Source organism: Dreissena polymorpha, chromosome 16, assembly GCF_020536995.1.
Source record: "Dreissena polymorpha isolate Duluth1 chromosome 16, UMN_Dpol_1.0, whole genome shotgun sequence".
In the NCBI taxonomy this organism is placed as follows: domain Eukaryota; kingdom Metazoa; phylum Mollusca; class Bivalvia; order Myida; family Dreissenidae; genus Dreissena; species Dreissena polymorpha.
The window spans coordinates 47,702,323-47,726,457 of NC_068370.1; the positions used below are offsets into that span (position 1 = coordinate 47,702,323).

The 24,135-nt window shown below is 37.1% G+C and overlaps 2 protein-coding genes across 2 annotated transcripts; one reads left to right on the forward strand and one right to left on the reverse strand.

The window, feature by feature from the left end:
* The first annotated feature begins 353 nt into the window (after window positions 1-353).
* On the forward strand, window positions 354-2,367 carry LOC127862528 (uncharacterized). The gene has a single exon (XM_052401691.1). It carries the CDS (start codon window positions 622-624, stop codon window positions 2,002-2,004), a length of 1,383 nt encoding a protein of 460 aa, XP_052257651.1. The 5' UTR covers window positions 354-621; the 3' UTR covers window positions 2,005-2,367.
* A 239-nt stretch (window positions 2,368-2,606) lies between these two features.
* LOC127862502 (uncharacterized) lies at window positions 2,607-21,596 on the reverse strand. The gene is made up of 4 exons (XM_052401650.1): window positions 21,159-21,596; window positions 17,457-17,891; window positions 16,029-16,274; window positions 2,607-10,321 (listed from the first exon to the last, which is right to left on the reverse strand). Exon 4 carries the CDS (start codon window positions 9,328-9,330, stop codon window positions 8,335-8,337), a length of 996 nt encoding a protein of 331 aa, XP_052257610.1. The 5' UTR covers window positions 9,331-10,321; window positions 16,029-16,274; window positions 17,457-17,891; window positions 21,159-21,596; the 3' UTR covers window positions 2,607-8,334.
* Window positions 21,597-24,135: the final 2,539 nt, after the last annotated feature.

Consider the following 24,135-nt stretch of genomic DNA (forward strand, 5'->3'; position numbering starts at 1 on the left):
ACACGTATAGCTTAAAATTGTTTTTTGACTTTTTATATAAATGATCCTTTCAAAACTATTTCATTTAACACGATAGTCATATTATGTTTCAAAATGTAAATTATTGTAGTTCAAGAACTGTAACAACGCGAATAATTTCTGGGTGCGTATCTCGGCAGAGATCAGGTTTTGGGTCATCAGCAAAGTTGGCTGTCAAAACTTGCTGAAAACCTTAGTTGTTCGCACGCGAACAACTGAAAACAGGGCTATATACGAAATCTGAACTGTTACATGCATACTTGTCTTGAGGGGTTGTTTCCTTTTATGATTTATGGAATGTTTAACGCTATAAGCTAACTTATGAGAGGATTCGATTAAGTGAACATTCATTTCTGAAAGGCATACGTAAATTATACCTGTGGCATTTGCGAATGATACAGTGTACTGTGGAATAACAGTGAACGATTTTTTCTTAATTCTGAACAGAAATTATGACATATAACACGATGTCTGAAACTAACAGTTTGAACCTATTTTAGCTAGAAGAAGTTATCTGGTCCATAATTAATGCGACAAGAGAACTTTAGTACATGTGCCAACACTTCTGAAGGTCATTCGTGATTACACTTGTGAAGTTTGTGAATGATATTGTGTATGTTACCGAATTTAAATGAACCTTGTTTGTTGGTTGTTTTCTTTTCTGGCAGGAAACCTATAGAAAATAACGCAATGTCAGAAACTGACTTTATAGAACAGATTATACTCGAGGAAGTGAGCAGAAAGGAGGTTCTGCGACAGGTTCCGCTACTTGTGTACTTGTTAATAATATGCATCTCTGGCACTATCGGCAATATTTTGGTATTCTACGTCTACCGGAAGAAATACGGCCGCTCGAACTGCCGCACGTTCGTTCTCTGCCTGTCCCTGATCAGTCTCATTGCCTGTGCAGTCGTGGTTCCCTTTGAATGCTTCACGTTGTTGAGAGAGCTCAACTTCCAGCGAGCCTGGGTTTGCAAGGCGAACGTCTTCTTAAGTACGTGGCCGACGCTGACGTCCGGATTGCTGCTGCTATGTATAGCGACGGATAGGTACCGTAAAGTGTGTAGACCATTGCTGTGGCAGATTTCGCAAAAGGAGTCCTTTATAATGTGCGTGTGTTCAGCTGGGATTGGACTCGCGATCTCGTGGATATCTCCGGTTATTTACGGAATTCAGCGTTCGTATAACAAGCAATACAACATCACCGTGTCACAGTGCGTCGAAACGGAGGCTATGAGGAAAACAGTGTTCCCGCTGATAAACAACGTGCTTTTCGCCGTTTTATTCTTCGGTGCGCTGTTTGGGATAATTACGCTATACTGTCTTATAGTTCGTGGAGTAAGACGCCACAACGCAAGACGCTCGAATTATCTGAGAGGTCGGACTACAAGCACCCCTATCCACAGTGAATGTGTTATGAACATGGCTGAACGGCAGATTCTGTGTAACAATGTGACTTCCGAAACCAGTGACGTCATGATTTCTGAGTCTGACAACCAGTGTTTACCCGGTATGGAAACAAAATCAAGTTTAAAGCCGGATACCAAGAGACATCCACAGGAATCAAATAGACATTTTGTTCTCGGTTCCATGTTGTCATTATCAACAAGACCCATTTCCTTTCTGTCCAGAACTTTCTCAACGACGACCGTTAACACAACGACGACCGTCAATGACGTCACATACAGATCACGCGAAAATGGGACCAACGCAAAACAGAAGAATGCGAATAGGACGGCAATAATTATGTTTCAAATTTCTCTGGCGTTTATCGCAAGTTATTTACCACTGATTGTTATATTGTTAATAAGACAATTTGACACAAATTTTGTAGATAATCTAAGCGATATAGGGCGCGCGATGTACAAGTTCGGTCTGCGTTCGTATTACCTTAATTTCGCATTAAATCCTCTGATTTATGGTGTGAGAGACAAAAGGTTCAGACAAACTTGTAAGCAGCTCTTGTGCAGGTGTAAACATAAATAAAACGACGTCTATTGCCTATACATTATAACAGCTAAATGTGTATTTTAGTGACTTGTTTTTTACTTGTATTGGTTGAAAATGAAATTTCTAATTTTAATTTAAAAGGCGTTGAATCGCCCGTTACCATCGTTATTATTTGTGTTTTAGATGTGTGCTCAATGGCTGTATACTTCTTTATGGTTACTGGTTCTTAGTCATAAATAGAAGACCATGTACTATACGTTGGTTTCTCTTTTGTTGTTTTCAGCTGTAATTTGATATTGTTTATATTTTAACATACGGTATGTATGGTAGATAACGTGTATTAATGTATAACAATAACTGTTGACTCTCATTCAATTGAATAAAAGTCAAGATCAATTATGTAGGTGTGTGTTTTCTCTCATAGCATACACCAGTCAGTTTTTTCGCTTAACAGATAAGAACGTGAAATAGTGTTAGCTTCGGATATCGGTTATAAGAAAAAATATAAGAAAATCGCAAGTTGAAATTAAGGCCCATGGAAAAATTACTTGAGCAATAAAAAATGAACTGGTTTATGCAATCAACGAATATACTATATTACTTGGTCATTTTTTATAAAAATTTAAGCAATACATAAGCACATATAATACATTTATTTGCAATTTACCTTATCATATAAAATTTTAACAACCTAATATTTTCATAACATAATTACAATACATTTCAAATAATACAATAAAAAGAATGATCAACTCACACATATATTTTCTTACTTACACATTCAGAACACAGCATTGTGAAATCGAATGCATTTAGGGTACTGCCCATTCAAGGATTGTGTTGGCCATTTATTGATCGATAATTCAGTGGATCAGAATCTCACATGATTGAATACTCCAATCAATTGACGTGAAATCATTGCACAAGACGGGACAGAAAGCCAAAGAAAACTATGTTTTCAAAAACTGGTCAAATGTTTATGTAGATTTTGTCCATAATTATTAACTAAAAATGGAATAAATTACTTTCACCGCAATCCTGTTTTAACGTTAGGAATACAAAATCAAAAAGGTTTCATGTTAAATGCACCGGTCTTTCACAAATAAGAATATGCAGTAAAATTTTATTGTAGAATTTATCCCAAATTGTTCCAAGGTTAAATGATAAAATAAACCGCGTACTTATTAATACCACTCATAAGTACATGTATATGTTTTGCATGAACTTTGAAAGCATTTTACAAAGTCTTCTGATCTTCAAAATGTACAGCACCATGAGATACACATAGATGCCAAATATCAAGTTGCTATCTTTAATATTGCAAAAGTTATGACAAAGGTTAAAGTTTTGGGACAGACACACAGACACACACCTACAATTAAAGACAGACAGGCCAAAAACAATAAACCCCCGATCATTCGATCCAGGGGGCATAACATCTGTTAACATCTTCTCAAGCTTCAATAAGATATACATCCTGTATCAGATGGCAATTGAATAGCTACTTCGTGAGAATGTCATTGAGACTGACGAGTATTTGTAAGGATTGACAAGTAAATGACATAAACACAATTTTAGTCAGAACAATAGCCACATTCAGTTTTAACCTTCCCAAAAAGTACAAACCTATGGCCATACATCTGACTGATTCTCGCCTCGTACATGTACTAAGTTTTGCTTATAGCCAGGGGTCTGTCTTATAATAAATAAAGGCCAATTCATTTAAATTGGGATACACCTTTTGAAGAGGTATAATTGATAAGCACCAACAATTGATCCGCATAAGACAAATAGAGGTATTTTGCCATATGTGGCCAGCCTAATTCCAGACCAGCCTACGCATCTGCACAGTCTGGACAGGACCTACTCTGTTCACTGATGGTACCACGACACCATGCGCGAATTTCTAATGGGCAGCGTAGCTCCTGACCAGACTGTTGACTATGCTGGCTGGTCTGGAATGACGCTGGCTGCATATGGCATTATCGCCATTTTCGCATGACACGGTAAATTCTGGATAATATTATTCAGTTTTTTTCTGTTAATTATAATGGAATTGTTTACATGTTTATGAAAATATTCATGTTAATGTTTGTTTATGTTAAACTAAAATGCCAGTCTTTACTCAAATTCTTGTTTAGATCTTTGACAAGACATTGCTCAGGACATGTAAATAATATTCCTTTCTTCTACAATATTAAGAACTAAGTATTGCATGAAATATCTTAGGCATTATATTAATATAAGAAGAAAACTCATTTTAACAACACCGTGTATTTCTCTACCGTCATCGATCAATATCTTTTGCCTTTGATATGTTCCATAGAGTGAAAACATAACATCTTGAGTTAACGATATTTTTATACTACTAAATGCATGTATGAAATTAAATAAATCGTACAAACACGTCACTGTTTATTTAAATGTTTCTGGTACTAAACATGTTTCGGCCGTAGCCTTCATCAGTAGTATATTAATATAAACAAATACAAAGGAAGTGACGTCAACATCATACAATAACGTAACGTCGTTTGGCGTAAAAATATATAGTTCATAATATTACATAATACATAATACAGAGATGGATCATTGCTGATACAACAGTCTTTTAGTAATAATATAATTTATATAAAAAAAAAAAAGTAATAGACAAACATCAAATGTATATGTAAATTATGTTTATGTTCTATATGTCATACAGCAGTTTATTATTTAGCCCGTTAGGAATCATAGTTTTTAATTTGTGTATCCAATATGTTTCTTTACATAAACGGTCTAGATTGTTTTGAACAACATCAATTGGTACAAAGGAGAAATCTGATAAAGTGCAATCATTGTCAGTAGATCCAAAATGTGTAGCAACATGTGAAATAGGATTTATTGAACAATTTCTGATATCAAATCTATTGCTATTCATTCTGCGGGAAACATTCTGATTAGTTTGTCCAACGTATTGTTTATTACAATTTTTACATGTAATAAGATATATAACATTGCGCGAAGTACAATCAACATCATAGCGTAAATCATACGATAAACCAGTAACACTACTATTGAAACTTGAACATATGTTTATATTATTGCAATGTGTAAATCTTGGTCGGTTACATTGACCCGATAAATGAATATCAGTACTGTTATAAGACACTGAACATCTTGCAAGGCTGTTACGTATATTCTTAGGTCTTTTATAGGCCAAAATAGGTTTAAATGAATGTAAAGACTTAACACTTTCCTTGTTTGATAATCTGAACAAATCCCAGTATTTGTGTCATATTTTTCACTTGAGAAAATCCATTTTCAATAACATTTGTTGGATAATTTCTACTTTAAAAATACTTAAATAAACTAGATAAGGACTGATTGAATACATCATCATCAGAAATAATACGTCTGTAGCGCTTTGCCCGACTGTATGGAATACTCCGCTTACAGGACATGGGGTGAGATGACGTAAAATCTAAGTATAAATGCATATAAGTGGGTTTACAAAAAATATTTGTAACCAAAGTGTCTAGTTCACTTTTTGATAAAGAAACATCAAGGAAAGATACACACTGTTGAGATATATGAGAGGTAAATTTTATGGTTGAATGGAAGTTATTTAAATTATTAATAAAAGTGTTTAAATCTTCTAAAGAGTCATTCAATATCATAAAAATGTCATCCAAAAATCTAAGCCAAATATATGGTTTAATAGAGGTATTGTTAAGAAAATCTTCCTCAAATTTACCCATAAAAAGGGAAGCATAATACGGTGCCATAGGACTTCCCATAGCAGTACCCATAGTTTGTAAATAAGTATCATTATTGAAATCAAAACTGTTATTTTCAAGAACAAATTGCAAAAGTTTGCCAACATCATCAACATTTTCATGGTTATTTATAGTTTCTTTTCTTAAAAAATATTTACAAGCATCTATTCCCTCACTATGGGGAATGTTAGTGTATAAAGAAGATACATCAAAGGTTACAAAGTAGCAATCTTTTTTCAATTTAATATTTTTATCTTGTTAATAAAGTCTGTTGTATCTTTAACATACGATGGTAAATGCTGCATAGCTGGATTTAAAACATAGTCCAAGTATTTAGAAATATTTTCCGTGTTGGAACTGCATGCAGACACGATGGGCCGACCAGGATATCCAAGTGGAAGACTGGCATCAAATGGCTTGTGTGTCTTTGGCAGAATGTAGAACTGGGGATTACGGATATTAGTTGGAAATAAGTCAAACTGCTTACTTATACCGGGGTTGTTGTTCTCTATTTCTTCAAAACATTTTTGGATATTTTCATTCGCTGACTGGTGTTGGTTGTTGTTCACTTTTTTGTAGAAATGCTCATCGTTTAATTGACGAGTAACTTCTTCAATATATTTATTTTTATTAATTACTACAATAGTATTTGACTTGTCGGCTTTTTTTAATAACAATATTAGGATCATGTGCTAAATTTTTCAAGGCTTGTAGTTGGTCTTTGGAGATATTTGGTCGGAACCGTTTCTTCTTATCATTATGTAGAATTTCATTTGTAATGGCTTCTATGTAAAAATCAAGAAATATGTCTCTTCCACTAGGAGGTGTAAATGTAGATGGTATCTTGTTAAAAAACGGCAGGTGTATATATTCATCATTTTCAGTAGTATTGTGTATATCTGTTTTATTATAGTCGGCAAAATATTCTTTTAAACGTAATCTTCTGGTAAAAAGAAAAACTTCTTCCGCTAATTTAACTTTATCATGAGATTTTATACGAGGGCAAAAGCCTAAACCTTTTCCTAAAAGAATGTATTCAGTGTCTGATAATATACGGTCTGATAAATTTAAAACTGTTTCCTTACCCTGCTGAATGTGTTTCTTTCTTTTCTGAAATTTCTTGTACTCCTTTCTGTTTTTAAATTTTGCAAAACGTCTTGTTTTTGGTTTGATTTGACAATCAGGTCTTTCACTGTTTTTATTAAAATTTCCATTGTGTGAATAAGTGATGTTTCGTGTTCCTTCATCAGTATTGTTTTTGTAGCCCCGTTGATTACGGCCTCTCGGTAAGACATCTTTGTGCCCGGGGTACGCTCGTTTTTTGAAGATATGGATTTTGTATCTGAGCAGATAGATTCTTTTCCTGGATTGAGAATTGTAGTTGTGCTATTTTTCTCAGGAGTTTTTATTCGGTTTTGTTCCACTTGGGCCTTTTGAACGAATACGTTTCCTGTTTCCCGTTTCTGATTTGGAACAGATTGTTGTTTGGTTAATTTTGCTTTCCTGCGACTGTGTGCCAACCTTCATTATGATCAGTATCAACCGTTGATTTAGTTTGTATTTTGGTGTTACAATAATGAAGTAAATACTGGTAGTACTTACCTAAAATAAAGATGTCTCTGTTCCAAGATCCCTCAGGACAGGTTTGGAGACACAAATACACAAGATGAACACAGATACAAAAGTAGACGTCCGCCCAGATGTAAGATGTACGATTATTTGCATTGGTTTTCGGTCAATCGATTAGCCTCTGCCGTACTGTTCCGGTTACACACCAGTAAATTTACCACACTCTCCCCCATTTTATCCAACGGGAAAGAGACATAGTCCTTTTTCAGTCTTGGTAACTTGTTACTTCATCCAAAATTTGGCCTACACTAAAGTTCCGGGCCCTGTTGATACTTTATATTGTATTCAATTCTGCAATGCTCCAGTAATTGTCCACTAGAACAGACTAGATGAGTAAATTGTGCCCAGCATATAGTTTTTCTTTAAACATATATTTAACAACGGAGTTTTTCCAAACTTTCACTTCCATTCATTGTCTATACACTTCAGTTGTGTTTCCTTTCTGTTAAAATTAATGTTCTAAACATTAAAATATTAAACTCCATATTCAAAATTCGATAATTGGCCGAACAAATGTCATATTATATTATGCTATTTCTAGCCCAAACAGTTGAGTAGAATTCCTCAAGGTCAGCTGGCACACGTCCCTGACTCGCTATCCCGATATGACGCAATAACGTTGGCCACGTCCCCTAAAAAGGATGGAGTGCACATCTGAGCCCCAGCTGGTTGAAAGTATGGCGAGTCAGTTTCGTTCAACAGCCTGTTTGCCGGGACCCTCCGGACTGCCTGTTTCTGCGCCTCCGTGAAAAGCCGGGCTTGTCCTGAGTACTGAAGAAACAATTAGGGAATGCCTTACACCAGCTGACCACTACCTCTTGCGCGCCGGTGAAACAATGCAGCACCACTTTCTGCGTCCGAGCAACATTGGGCTTTAATAATTCAAGACATTCCAGATAGAGCACTCCGGACTGCCGATCCTCCCCATCCCGGATATGAAGGATGATTGGTTGACAAGGGGATGACAACTCTAGTATCCTTGTCAGAACTTCCTCCTGTAGCCCCCAAGTATCTGCTGGTTCGGTTCGGGGTCACAATAGATCAGGACACCTCCTACCACATCCACTTCAACTTGGGGTCTGATCCCTACATCTGAATCCAGAATGGTCCGGATATCTGAGTAATACGGCATACCCAATTTCACTAGAGACCGGTCCAGGTGAAAATGAGAATCGAAGGCCGAAATCCTGGTCGTTACTGGTCGCCCTGACGCCTGGGATGTGTTCCCCCTAGCCAACGAAAGGTTTGCCTGTCCGGATACTGCCAGATACTCCCTAACAGACATGTTCCGTACATTAGAAACAGCATGAGCCGTTCCACTTCCTGCAGGTTCCGTCACTGCCACAACCGGGGGTGTCGGGGTACTTGGATGCTCCACGTCAGGGATTTGAACATGTAACCCAGCCACAGCCGGGACGGTACTAGAGGTACGCTGATTGTCCAGGTTGAAGAAGTAAACTTGTCGATCCCTTGGAATGTGTTTCAGTAGACCGACAAGGACACGCCAATAGGCAAGAAGAGCCTGCGAGTTCAGACGTTGAATGTCGAAGTCCACTTCCGGCCATCCTGATTGACGGGCGAACTCGGACAACCACTGTCTATCTACTTCAGATAGAGACACCTCCGCGTTGATTCCTAAGTCATGCTTATGGGCAAAGTCCAGCAGGGTACCAAGCCGATCGTCTCCGACGATCTGCAGAGCGAGCCATCTAAGCCCTAGCAACCGAGCTACCTGCCAAGCCGGATCTGCCAAATTACCTAGCTGAAATCGCTCTGGAAGATGCCTCTGGTAGACATGTCGGCTTAAATGGCGAGAATCTGACGAACATCCCATTAACGGACAACGGGACGATCGTTTCTTTTTCATGGGCTCTTCCATGCGATTACCCAGTCTGGTCCAAACTGAGGGTTTCAGGACTTTCCTCACCGGCACACACTCTGGCAAAACTGGTGTCGATTCGGCTGGTTCCTCCCTCATCTGATAACTCCTTTTCCGTGGCTCCCTCGCAACATAGGAATTATTGGTAAACACCTGTGTTGGAATTACAAATGGTGCCAAGTTCCCAGCCTCGACCGGGACCCTAGTTACCCCAGTATTAGAGACTCCAACCAAGGTCGGGGTCCCCTTGCACCTGAGCACGTTCTTCTGTATCAGAGTCGCTTGAAACAGAAATTACTTCTGTCTTGATCAGCGGGGTGTCTTCACACTACCCCACTTCATCAACGACGGAGAACTGTCCCACTTCGTCCAACGCAGTGAAGACAGAAGAAGTTGACAGGTCATCTTCCTGCGCTATAACCGAAAGGACTTCGGTTTCCATGGGCAGCACTTCGTCGTCCCCAGAAGCCTTCTCTATCTTGATCTCTCCCATTCGGAGTCGGAGTCGAAGCCCCCCTTCCCCGGAGCCTTTTCCTCCGTTTCCGAGTCGCTGGAAACAGGAATGACTTCAGCCTTAATTGGCGGAACATCTTTACACTGCTCCACTTCATCCACTGAGGTGCTCTCCACCCTTACTTTTCCCAGCGAAACAGTTGGCGGGACCTAAGATGCCATAGCTTCTGGTAAGGCAAGAAATCCAAACAGTAGACCCGAGAAAGTTCTCAGTCGTCCAGCTGGCCATGGTACATGACTACCTATAGGAGGCTTCTCAACTTCCAGCTTTCGCCGGACGCCATTCTTCCTAATGACCCCATGCTATTTCTCCTCCTCTTCCCTTCATCTTTGGTTTTGAACCCATATTGTGAGTACAAATAGGGATAACAACGTATGAAGGAATTTTTGTCCTCCAATTGCTTCGGATGTAACTGGAGAACATGACCACAATTATGTCGGATAAACCCTGTTGAAAAGTCATGTCGTAACCAGCGGTCTTCGGTCACTTTCAGCTTGCATTAAACCTCAAGCTTGGAGGAAGATGACATTCTCAGCAGCCGCACAGGGTAGTTTTAAGAATCTTGATTTCTAACACCTGCAGCAAGACAAATGCAGGCTTAAACAGACAAATGGTGGGATTGATACCTCCAGCCTTTCACCGGAGTAATTATCCTGAACATATATAAATGTACGTTAAGTCGTTATATAAAAATTATGTAGCCTCCAGATAAATCCGGAGTGTAAAAAGGTAGGAACATCACTAGTGTCTTTTCTGTGATAATGCTTATTTAAGGTCTTATTGCCAGATTCATATTGTTTTTAATCAAATAATATTAAAACAACACTCAGCCCGTTTGCCGAATGAAGTTGTACATCAATAATCTCGTGTTTATACAATTTACAGACAGACATGTATCTGTGTACATTTCCAAAAGAATTAGTGTATTTTCTCAGCCTTTCAGAATAGTACTGGTACTAGTTAAACATGGAACCAAAGTGCCTTAAGAACCATATGTGGTTCTGAAGTATGTTTTACAAAATTGCCCTGAAACATGATCAAAACTGTGAAATTCAATACATCCAACTATTTTATTGTGTCGAGTTGGACATTTTTATTCTTGAATTGGGAAAATTTGCATCCTAATTGTATTGCCCAAGATGAATTTCTGGAGTACCCAGTACCCATTAAAATGAGAAAACACACCACAGCATAATAAGAAACTAATCAGAATATCTTAGCAAACATCAGCAATTAAAACACACGTGCATGTAATTTGCATGTGGCTTATTAGAAATCAATCAAGCAATGAAAAAAGCATGTTTTTAACTGACATTAATTAGTGCATATTCAGTAGTCAGATCAGTTTCTAATGTAACAATGGCTTTGTTATAATATTCCATAATAGATCAAGGAGCATTAAAGGCTATAAAACTCTGAATTCTTAACATACTTCTTCAACTACAGATTTTACATTACATGTATATTATAATTAAAACCACTTTTCGTGTTACATTGTGCAATAATGGAGAGCATATATAATCCACTAAACATCAACATTAATATATTATCAAGTCAAATGGTAACAGTACTTCCTTGAAAATATGTGAAGTAATTTCAAGACTGGGTAATCTATAAGAAATCCATTATTACTGAAATGGTTTAAAGGTGTACACAAAGTATGAACAATTGCTATATAATTTAGCATGTGCCAAAATTGTACAAAGTATAATGAAGATTAATAATAAACAATTTGTTGTAGAAAGCCAATTATAATTTCTGTAACTTAAAATTATACTTAAGAGTTCTCCTAATCACATTTAATATTAACAAGTTATTTCGAAATAATATAAAAGCATTTACTCCAAATATTCCTTTTATCAACAGATTAAACATTATGATCTTGATACAGTAGTCATAGTTAAGACAATACTTCACACAAATCAACTAAAGGAAGAATACATGGTATTTTAAAACATGTTATTTTACAAGTGCATATCATAAACTTAAATGTACTGTCTAACAGAATTATCTACTAGCTAATTGACACACTTTTTATATTCTCCAGCAACAGAGCCGGATTCAGACATGCTAAAACCTATAACCATTATAAAACTAAATTTTCAAGCACACGAGCGAGTTACGTCTTACAACAATTCGGACACTTATACTTCTTTATTCTCACACCTTCTTCCTCACTCACATTCACACATCTCCCGTGAAACCACTCATCACACCAATCGCACTCGATCATAAAACCGTCATCTGGCTGTCTACACACACAATAGGTTACATCACTGTCAACAGCTAAGTGTCCAGTCGGTCGGTCAATTTCCTGACTTGGGAGATAAGTTACCTGACAGATTTTCAAACGATCACGCTTCCTTGTTTTGACCACATTCTTATGCAAGAAAATAACTAAATAAAATAATATTAAGATACAACACAGTTTATTTTCCGTTTCTTGTTCTATGTGTGTGACATTTAAGTGACATGTATTTAATGTTTTTGATATCCGTCACATTGTTGACTGATTGCGATCATTTAACAATGCAGAGCGTGAAAGACGGCTAAAGTGTGAATTCTGTAAGTATGCATGTATAGATAAGAAGATAATTATTAGCCGTGTCACCATCCCCGGTCCGTCCCATTTAACCGATAGTTTGTATTATTTCGTTTTCTAGTGCGTGACATCCAGCATATAGACCGGATCACCCAGAGATAGTTTGTGCTATTTCGCTTTCTAGTGTGAAGTATCCAGCATATAGACCGGATCACCCACATATAGTTTGTTATTTCGCTTTCTAGTGTGAAGTATCCAGCATATAGACCGGATCACCCACATAAAGTTTGTTATTTCGCTTTCTAGTGTGAAGTATCCAGCATATAGACCGGATCACCCACCTTGTTCATAACTTCCTCCGTATTGACTATACCCGGATCCCATATTTCCCTAGTCTTGTCATGTCCTTTATTCCATGTTTTTGTTAAGAGGATCACATCATCTACGTCCTCCAAATCAAGATCCAGGTGATACTTGTTACACTCACCCACGATGGTTTTCCTGGCCAAAACATCATGATTGCCATTCTTTGCACCTGCCCTATGATTAACCATCTTTGTCCTGAACTCCATGCTACTTTGCTCCAGCTCTTGCTCTTTGAGAAAGAGGTCTGCTCTGGGAGTGTTCAGTGTGATGATGAGTTTGTCCAGCTGCACTTGCCCCCCTTCCGGAGCCTTCTGTAACTCAGTGGCCTGACTGGCTGACTCACTGACCCTCGCTTGGTCTCCACTAGCAGCCTTTATCTGAGCCTTTTATCCACTGACTACCTCCTGATGGTCTGCTGCATGTTCTTCAGCCTTCTCCTGCGCACTGGTCTGAGGCTGGGTCTGCATCTCAGCTTCATCTTTCTCATGGTACGCAGCCAACTGGGCAAGACTAGCATCTGACATGTGACCAGCTTCACCTACCGGTCTCTCGTATTCCTCCTTCTGTCTATCGGCCTCAACCTGCATCTGATGGATCAACATATCCAACTCACTTCTCTCCAGAATTGTGTGGTTGTGTTGTTCATTCATCTTTCTGAAATTTTCCTCACTTTGTGCCAGTCTCGTTTGCAGTTGGTTAACTTCTCGTTCCATATTCTGGAAGTCATTGCCCTGCTTCTGCAGGTTCTCCTTCTCCACTTTCATTTTGTTCTCCGTCAGTCTCGACTTCCTCTTAGCAATCGCCTCCGACTTCTCTGCTTTCAAACGCTTGAAGATTGCACGAGCTTTCGCCAACTGATTTACACGGGCTTTCTCCAACTGATTTGTTGAAACTTTCTCCAACCGTTCAATGCATTTCTTCAGCTGCATGTTTTCGTGACCAAGTGATTGTGCCTCTGACCTTGACCTTAAGATTTCTCCATCTTTTCTCTCCATCTCCTCATGCACTTGCTGCTTCAGCTCTGCAATAGCTATCTGTCTGTCTTTCTTTAACTGTTCTATCATCTCCCGTGCCTGTTGTACCTGCTGCTGTAATTTACTCTCGATGGAACTCTGCAGTTTTTGAAACTGGGCTTGCAGCTCCCTTAATTCTTGGTCAACGCGTGCTTTATCAGTGAGCATAGCCGCCTGCTGTTCTTTGCTCTCTTTCAAGAGTTCTATTATCCCTACTTTGTCTTCTATTTCCTGGTTGACTTTCACCACCAGGTCTCTCTTTGCCTGCTTTTCCATGGCTATTTGATTTTTCAGCTCCGAGATACGTCGGGAAGCGCGGTCTTGACACTGAATCATCGTCGACTTTAACTTATCTCGTTCTTGTATCACGTCTTTGTATACGCCCATCAGGTTCCTCTTGGAGACGTTGTTCAGGTCCATCTCAATTTCATCCATCTCTGAGTGTAGATCAGATGAGAGGCTGTCCTGCATGTGACTGAAACTCATGTTGGTGCGGCATGAGCCCCTGTTTGTCGCAGAGCAGATGGATGAAGTGCTGGCCCGAGACGTGACATTACCTGCCCTTGTCTGATTGTTGGGTGAATGAACAGGTATATCAATCTGCTGCTTCACAGGTACTCTGGCCGGGCTGACTTCCACAGACTGGTTAGCCGTAACATAGCCGGACGAATAAAAACTGCTGAACTTGTTACTGTCTTCAGGGACTTCATTTGTTTTCGGCATGCTCTCTGCGAGTGGGAGGTCACCCTCTTTAATCTCGTCTTCTGATAATAACTTAATCATGGCTGTTTCGTGGAGTTCCTGGCAACCAAAACGCCTCTCCAATTTCTCCATGATTGCGTTGTAGGTAATATTTGGTGTCTTATCGGTAATAAGTGTATGGTAATCCCTCGCCGTGTCAGTGAGACACAAGCACAAATGATCCTTCTTCTCCCTTTCACTCCAATCATTCACCACCACATAGCGGTTAAACTTGCTTTTAAACAACTTCAAACTACCCTTTCCACTATACACAAGTGTCTTTGGTTGTTGGATCAACCTTTGTCGTCTGTCATCATGTCGGTGGGTTCGACCAGCATCATTTTCTCGTTCGGGAACGATGACGCCCTTAATTGCCGGTTGAACATTGGGCTGTACATTTGTACCTGCAGGTAAAACATTAAGTTGTACACTTGTGCCTGACGGTTGAACATTTGTTTGTACATTTGAGCCTGCCTGTTGAACATTTGTACCTGCCGGTGCGAATCCATGGTTTGTTACACCAGCTTGTATTCCGATCCCTTGGTGCCCCTCCATATTAGTGAAAGGCTGTAACTGTCCTTGGGCCGGATACCAATGTGGATAAGGGTACCGCATGTATGGAAATGCAATTTGTGGCGGTCCTTGCAGCCATGGTGGGAACTGGATTGGTTGCCCAGGGTGTGGCTGTTGGATTTGTGGGTACGGACCAGTTGGTTGCACAGATGGGTACTGGTAAGGAAATGGTTGTTGTGATTGTGAAATTGGTCGTGTCTGTACTTGAGTTGGTTGCGCCGACGGGTGCTGATGAGGAAATGGTGTTTGTGTTTGAACATTTTGTTGCAATGGTTTTATTTCCTCAAAATAAGCTGAACCTAAATCAATAGTTCTCTCAGCCATGGTCCGTCAATGTCAATTTACTGTCCAAGTTTAGTCAAGTATTTCAAATGAAGTACACCACACACACACATTTGCAATTTAAATGCAATGATATGTAAAACTAATACAAACAAGTATTTATCTAACTATTCCTGGCTCACAAAAACTTTAATTTTAATATTTATCACACTCACACCCCACCATTCAATCAATAAATACTCTTTCTCCACCCAATCCAAAATGGGAGCAAATGAGCGCAAGTGTAATTAAACAAATTAATGGCCATCACAACTCAAATAACATATACTAGAAAATGTAACACCCAGTATTTGGTACCGGGTATTTGTTCTTTAGTGATTGTGATTATTAATAGGGTCAAGTATAAATATTGTTCAATAGAGTGTGGTTATCTAAATGACTCCAGTGTAATAATATTAAATTGTTGAAGGAACTAGGTTTCAATCACGCAACAATACTAAATAGTCAATCTTTTTCTCAACCTGATTTAAATGGACACACAAAAATGGTATGAAATAGACATAAATGTAATAAAACAAATGGCCATAAACACCAAAAATTTATGTATCCAAAATATAACACCCAGTATCTAATGCCGGGTATTATAGCCGTAGATAACTCTCAGTATTGATAGAGACCCAGTATGAATAGTATTTAATGATATGCAATTATTTTAATGACTCCAGGATAATTGACAACTATTACAGGAAATGGATTGGGTTTATACCTATAACTTCAACTCAACCAGACACTGCCGGTAAAGTATGATGCAGGTTATGCGCAATCCCCAGCATTGCCGGAGAACCGATAGTCCCTCTGCTCACTGCGACTTCGCGATCCCCAGCGATGCCGGAGAACCGATAGTCCCTCTGCTCACTGCGACTGCCCGACCGCAATGCACGTCTCCTCTGTACCCTCAAGGTCAGATACCTCCGGGTGCAGGAACTCATGCACTGGCTAGGCTAGAACACAACTAATGTAGAAACAAAGACATTAAATGATTATTCTCCAAAAACAATCAATGGCAAAGTTTTTAATCACCCTGATAGCACTAGCTTGAAAAGAAACTGAAATATTTTTCAGTGTATTTGGTTTACTGTACTAAATTATTTACTAATTGCTTTAGAGTAAATACGGTATTGCTACAGGTGCACTCTTTAGGAAGTAGAAAAGCTTTACGGTAAACCAAAATATGCTTGTAATATATCCAGTCACTCAGAAAATTTACAGTTTCAACTATGCATACACCAGTAATGATACTAATATGTTATGAAGCAATAAAGCAAGTTGACAATATTTGTAATATTCTTACAATTAAATGAAAATGACACTATTTCCCAAGTTTTTATTTTTTGTTTAAAAAAAACAAACAAATACAGGTTGAAATCAACTGCAATTGCTATTGCACTCTAACATCAACTAGCGCAACTAACTACAATAATTAGTTACGCTTAATATCAATGAACAATAGATGCAATTGCTGGAATTCCAATCACCGGAAAGTAAACAATGGAACGATTTCCGTTTCCGGTTAGCTCATGGCAACAACCAATGAAACATGGGGTATCCCGAGCTATTTATAGCTGGTTGTTAAATCCGGGAAATTTAAAAATTCCCAGTGAAATATCAAGAATTATAATGAAAATACATCTCAAAAGAATAAATCTTCAAATTTTCAGATAAACTAAAGATGGGTTTTACAAATGCATGAAAGTACACGTACTTTCACTGTTTAATAATAAGTTTAGTCCAGAAACTATTCTGAAACCATGCAACTATTCCAGAATAATGAACTAAAATGTTAATTCACAAAATTTATAGAATAAATGAACAAATGCACAATGCAATCGTCAATAATGACTGACGACATGTGCAAAAACAAGATGGCGGACAATTTTCCGCGAAAGCCTAAATCGCAAAAATATCACAAATATCAAAATATTGTTGCACTTTCATAAAATGCAAAATTAAATGTCACTATTGTGCAGTTTCTGCACAATCTTTACAACAAAATGAGTCATACCACAGCAGAAACAATCAGAAAATCAAACCACAATGGCGGGTATTTTCCCGCAAAGGTTCAATTTTTGGAACTGCGAAAGTTGCAAAAATTATTGCTCGCAGCGCCAGTGAAGTAAATACTGGTAGTACTTACCTAAAATAAAGATGTCTCTGTTCCAAGATCCCTCAGGACAGGTTTGGAGACACAAATACACAAGATGAACACAGATACAAAAGTAGACGTCCGTCCAGATGTAAGATGTACGATTATTTGCATTGGTTTTCGGTCAATCGATTAGCCTCTGCCGTACTGTTCCGGTTACACACCAGTAAATTTACCACAATAATTATTGGTGGACGTTTTCTCTACCCTGATCGCTTTTTTCACTTCTTTTTGTTTATATTTAATTTGTTTATTTCTCAATATGTTTAACTTTTTTTCGTGGGTTTATTAAATAGAATCACGGAGTGTATATTGACAGGAGATGAATCGAGTATTTGACCCTTACTGTAGTAAATTCAATCTCATGCAAAAACTATTCATCCGATTTTATTGGTTTGTACGTTATCGTGTTGCTTATTAATTCCTCTTTCAAAAAAATATAACTTTTAGTAAATTCCCGTTGTTATTAATGGATTTATAGCGAGTTAAACACAAGAAATACACATTTAATGTTTTACCACCCCGCGTTTTAACGTGTTGTGGCTATCGATCTTTTACAATCAGCGTACAGCGAAGCGCCGAGGTTATACATTTTGATGTACCCACTCACGTCTTTTGTTAAATTATAGTTCCATTTCTCGGCCGATTTTGACAAATTATATATCATTAGAAAGCTTACGTTACGTAGTAAACAGATATATAAATATATATTTAGTTTTTCTTCTGATTTCGACAGCCCGGCGAGTTATAACTTTAACTTTTGCAAATATCATACCGTTTTGGAGTTTTAGAATCTAGATTTACGGTTGACATGTTTGTACTTAATACCAATTTGTAGCGTTTATATTCAGAGTTCAGTTTTAAAAATTACATCTTGCTTAGGAGAATAGAATTCTGAATACGATAGAAAAAAAATTGTTTAAAAACGAAAGTAATTAAGGAATGAAGGCGGGAAAAAGTAGCGCGCGTTCCTAACGCACTGAACTGATGCTACGGTCTTGGCGATTATGCTTTTGTTTAGAAACCGGCCATTGAATTTCCTTTGCCATATTATTATATTTTTATGGAATATATTGTAGTATTTTGTTCACGAAACATATCAATAAAGCTTATTATAAATGAATCTTAATAAATTAACGATTTCATCTCTTGTTTATTCATCTCTTGTTTATAACACAGAAAGGGTGTTAAATTTGGGATCCAGACATAAGCCCCCCAGGACAAACCCCCCCCCCCCCCAATGAAAAAATGAACATTTGGACAATTGCCCCCCAGAAGAAATGACAGGTAGGATATAAGCCCCCCAGTGCTTATTTTGCATCTGGACATTTGCCCCCCAGTGCTTATTTTAGGAGTGGACATTTGCCCCCAGTGCCTAATTTTAAACGACATTACTTGATTGAGCAGATAATCATGTGCAATTATCACCACCTTTTAATCCTTTTGATTGATTAAATTTATGATGAAGCAGCGTATATAGCAAACCCTCTCGATATTATTCGGCTTTGCATGCATACTTGAAATAAAATGGGTGTCAAAAACATTCATCGTTTGCTGTTTATTATCAGCAAGGTAATTATGTATAATTATTTGAAATGTTATTTACCTTAAATTATCAATTTATTAAAGATTCTTGAAAATCACGGTCGGTGTTACGCGGGTCATTTCGTATTTTGACATCAGGGCATCATGTCCAACTAATCAAAATCAGATTTTTTTCACCGGGACGATGACGGCTTAGATTTAGACAGGCAGACAGATAGTTTGTTCAGACTTATACAACAGTACATCGTCTTCAACTCAAATATATAAATTATTTTTAGACGAATTGTTAGTTGATTACACATATAGCAGCGATGATTCTGAGAATGTTGCCATGTTTCTTATCCGTGTAATCTAGAGTCCATGGTTTGAGCATTTTTATTGCGGTGTTCAATAAAAGATATCTCAATAATCTTGTTTATTGATAGATCTGTGGTTTTATTGCCCCTGTGTTCAGCACAAACCAATTATCTCGTTATGATCAGAAACTGTGCCGACCAATACTAAATAACACTATGGTGTCATACGCCACAGCAGGGACCTATACTTGTATATTGGTCCCTAACCACAGGTGGCAATGTCTGGTCAGTTTACACTTTTTATGATACCTCCATGTCTTCTCGTGGTATTAGTGGTCATTTCTTGGAGTAATGTAACGCCAAATACTCAAGTTTGCGTTTATAAGATATGTAGCGTATTGAAAACATTTATAGTCATCTGCCCATACAGATTGCCATAAACTAAATACTGTATAGATGTCAGCCAGCTTAATCATAATAATTATAAGTGCTTAATACCTATACATGTACATTTTAAACATTTAAAAAAATCTAATACTTAACATTTAACGTATTTAGCGGGTACCGGTAAAAAACTCCGTCATTTCGTAGTCCTATAAAGAATGTATGGTAGTGTACGGAACAACATAATTAAAAACAGCATTCTCATTTGACCACAACGGGGTTTAATAACCTTTCCGAAAAATACAAATAATACAGAGTTTTAATTTAGAATTCTATATATTTATAACTCTGTTAACTTATAAAGATACTTCAATATACATGCATAGACAGTTGACCGTGATTTTCAAGAATCTTTAAATAGTTTTAATTAATTGATAATTTATGGTTAATAACATTTCATATAATTTTACATAATTACCTTTTTGATAATAAACAACAAACGATGAATGTTTTGACACCCATTATATTTGAAGTATGCAAAGCCGAAAAATATCAAGAGGGTCCGCTATATACGCTGTTTCATCATAAAATTAACACCCTTTCTGTGTTATAATCAAGAGCTGAAATCGTTAATTTATTAAGCTTCATTAATACTTAGCTTTATTGATATGTCTCTAGAACAAAATATTTCAATATATTTCATAAAAAATATAATAATCATGGCAAAGGAAATTCAATGGCCGGTATCTAAACAAAAGCATAATCGCCAAGACCTTAGCATCAGTTCGGTTCGTTAGGACCGCGCGCTACTTTTTTCCGCCTTCATTCCTAACTTGTTTTCATTTTTAAACCATTTTTTTCTCTATCATATACATAATTCTATTCTCCTAAGCAAGATGTTATTTTTAAAACTGAACTCTAAATATAAACGCTACAAATCGGTATTAAGTACGAACATGTCAATCGTAAATCTAGATTCTAAAACTCCAAAACGGTATGATATTAGCAAAAGTTAAAGTTATAACTCGCCGGGCTGCCGAAATCAGAGGAAAAACTTAATATATATTTATATATCTGAAAACTACGTTACGTAAGCTTTCTAATGATATATAAATTGTCAAAATCGGTCTAGAAATGAAACTATTATTTAACAAAATACGTGAGTGGGTACATCAAATTTACAACCTCGGCGCTTCGATAAAAGATCGATAGTTACGACACGGTCACGTGACTTAGACACAACAAGATATTTGGCGTAACGGTCCCGTTTCTTATCCGTGTAATCTAGAGTCCGTGATAGAATCTGCTTTTCTTCTGTTTCTTTGAAAATATCATTTACCATTGTATTGAAATCATTGTTAGAAAGTTCATGTTGTAAAGATTTTCTGAGATCTTCAATAGATTGTTCAATGCTGTGTGCCCGCCGCAGATGGTCGGCTCGAATTATCTCACAAATTTCAACACTAACCTTCTGTAACAAGGCGTCAATATCACTTTGAAGTTCGGCGGAGTCATTCCCTACGCTGACCTTGAGTGAAATTCGTAGACCCGTCGGAACAATATCATAATTAATACAATTTTGTAGAAAACGGGCGTGTAAACTGCTTTTCATGTGGTTCACCGCTAACTTCTTGAGATGTAAACGTGGATCTTCAGAAGATGCCATTGTACGATAGTCCGATGCATTAATAAAATTAAATAAATCGTACAAACACGTCACTGTTTATTTAAATGTTTCTGGTACTAAACATGTTTCGGCCGTAGCCTTCATCAGTAGTACATTAATATAAACAAATACAAAGGAAGTGACGTCAACGTCATACAATAACGTAACGTCGTTTGGCGGAAAAATATATAGTACATAATATTACATAATACATAATACAGAGATGGATCATTGCTGATACAACAGTCTATAAGTAATAATATAATTTATAAAAGAAAATGTATGCAAATATGCAGTCTATTAGTAATAATATAATTTATAAAAAAATGTATGCAAATATAAACATGCTCTACATTCCTTTGCTGAAACTCTTGAAACAGACCTTTTCTAAAACACTTTATGACCATGACTTAGAACATTTAATATACTGGGCAATGTTTACACATTTTTTATAACAGTTGCTGATCATTTATCTTGTAAAAACAGTTTAATACTAGAAAAGAAGTCTTATAAATACAAAAGAAAAAATGTTGTCACATATCACAAAAGAGTGATTCCTTAAGATTGCCCTTTATTTCATTTAATTCAATTTACAAAAATCTAATCACCAAACATATTGTCACTGAGTTTAATTACATTTTTGCTAACCTCCATTCATACAACTTCTCTCAATTTCAAAGGGATCTTTTCACGGTTTGGTAAATTGACAAAATTGAAAAAAGTTGTTTCAGATTCGCAAATTTCCGGTTTAGTTATGATATTTGTGAGGAAACAGTATTACAGAACATTAGCCATGGTCTAATTTAGCCATTATATGCATCTTTTGACGATTTCAAAACCTAAAAATTATAAAGCGTTGCAACGCGAAACAATTGAAAAATTTGGAGAGTTCTGTTGTTGTCGTTTAAATTTGTGAAACTACGAAGATTGCTTATATAACGTATTAAATACGCAACTTATGTGCACATGGCAGGATAGCTCAGTTGGCTAATGCGATTTTACTTCAGGATTCCGGGGGTCACTGGTCCGAGCCTTGCTGCGGACTACATTTTTTTGCTTTTTAAAATTTTATTTTTAATGTTTTACTGGAGCTTTTAAAATTTAATGTTTACATTTATCAATATAAAGCATTTAATGGCAAACTTCAAAACATGCCAAAATCTGTGAAAAGACCCCTTTAATTGTATTATCAAACATAAAGGAAAGCATCAACCAACCTTTCCACAGCACTTATATAAAGCATTTCACAATAGATGATGAATTCCAAACGCAAAATTGGCTTCGGGCAGCTCATGAGAAGTACTGCCCGAAGCCAATCTCGCGTTTGCTCGTAAATGTTCGGATATAGTCGCGGGAAATTCACATGGGATATATTATGACATAAAGAATAAAAACGAGCAATGTTTATCTCGTTAAATCTTCTTTACTATACCACATCTAGCGTTGAAATTTAGGCTTTTGCTATAAGAAACACTGATTTTGTATAGGTTTACTTTATTTTACGAAATATTCGTTTAGTATTTATGTGACTTTCACCAACACATTGCACTGTAAATCAAGACCTTTCGTCCTTTTTCTGAATTACCTGCTATACAGGCAATATTTTCGTTTACAGTATGTTGTGTGCATTGTCACAGTGCAGTTTCTATGACAATAGTGTACTGATATTACTGTTAACTTCAATAGCAACATAGTCTTATAATCGAAAAGTGAGACAATTGCATGTGAAAATTAAGAGCTATTCGCTTAGGGTGTGTGTTTTTCAACGTAACATACATGTCTTTCTAGATCAAATTGTCGTGTATTATATCACAAAGCAATACAGCTTTAGCACTCTGACTGAACAAATATAATATTCGCAGCCTTAGACCCTTGTATTTGGATTGATGTATGTTCTTTGACTGGAATACCGATTGACAATTTACTTATGAGATCGCAACACGCGGTAACACAATTCTGTATGGAATCCTATATGGACCATATATTGGCCACACGTAAATAATCGTAGCCCTACTATGATATGTTTGTTTTTGATAGATTGTGGTGCATGTCCATAAGTTGTGCTACCCTGCTTTGTGATCTGTTCACGATTCGACAATTAAAGTTGTTACGGTTTGACACGGTCTGACCTCCAGTTCAAATACGACTTCATACGTTACGTTGGGAGCGTTTTGAATGATAAGACAGAAAGATTTTAAGGATCCGACACGATCAACATGGCCAAAATCTCCTATTTAAGCGCTATTTTACGAAAATGTACGTTACCCTATTTGTATCAAGAATCAGTGCACTCCGTTATATCTATTACACTCATATTCACGATAACAGCCACACCCTTATCCGAATAACATCAGTGCGTCCCGACCAACTATCCACCACACTTTTTCTTGGGTTTGCAACAGACAATAACAGAACGTTACGCCTTTTGTTTGACAATATCGACTTGACTGTTACACATAAAAATGAATACCTTAAGGCCACGACTTTTATATTTCTTGGTTTACAAAACCGCCGACTATAATTTTTGGAAAATGGGAAAAAAAATAAAATCGGAAAATCGTCTTTTTTTTAAATATTTTATTCCCGACCGCACTTCAAAATGAGCGAAATGAGAAAAAAACGATCCGGTTTGAGTACGGTTGCGAATAAAATCAAGTAAGTACAATCAACGATTGGTTCACATATATTGCAGAGATCGGGATATTTTTCAATGTGACACATTATGTACCAGTCCTTTTATGGGCACTTCTCAAAATTTATTTCGGGTAAAAATTACAGA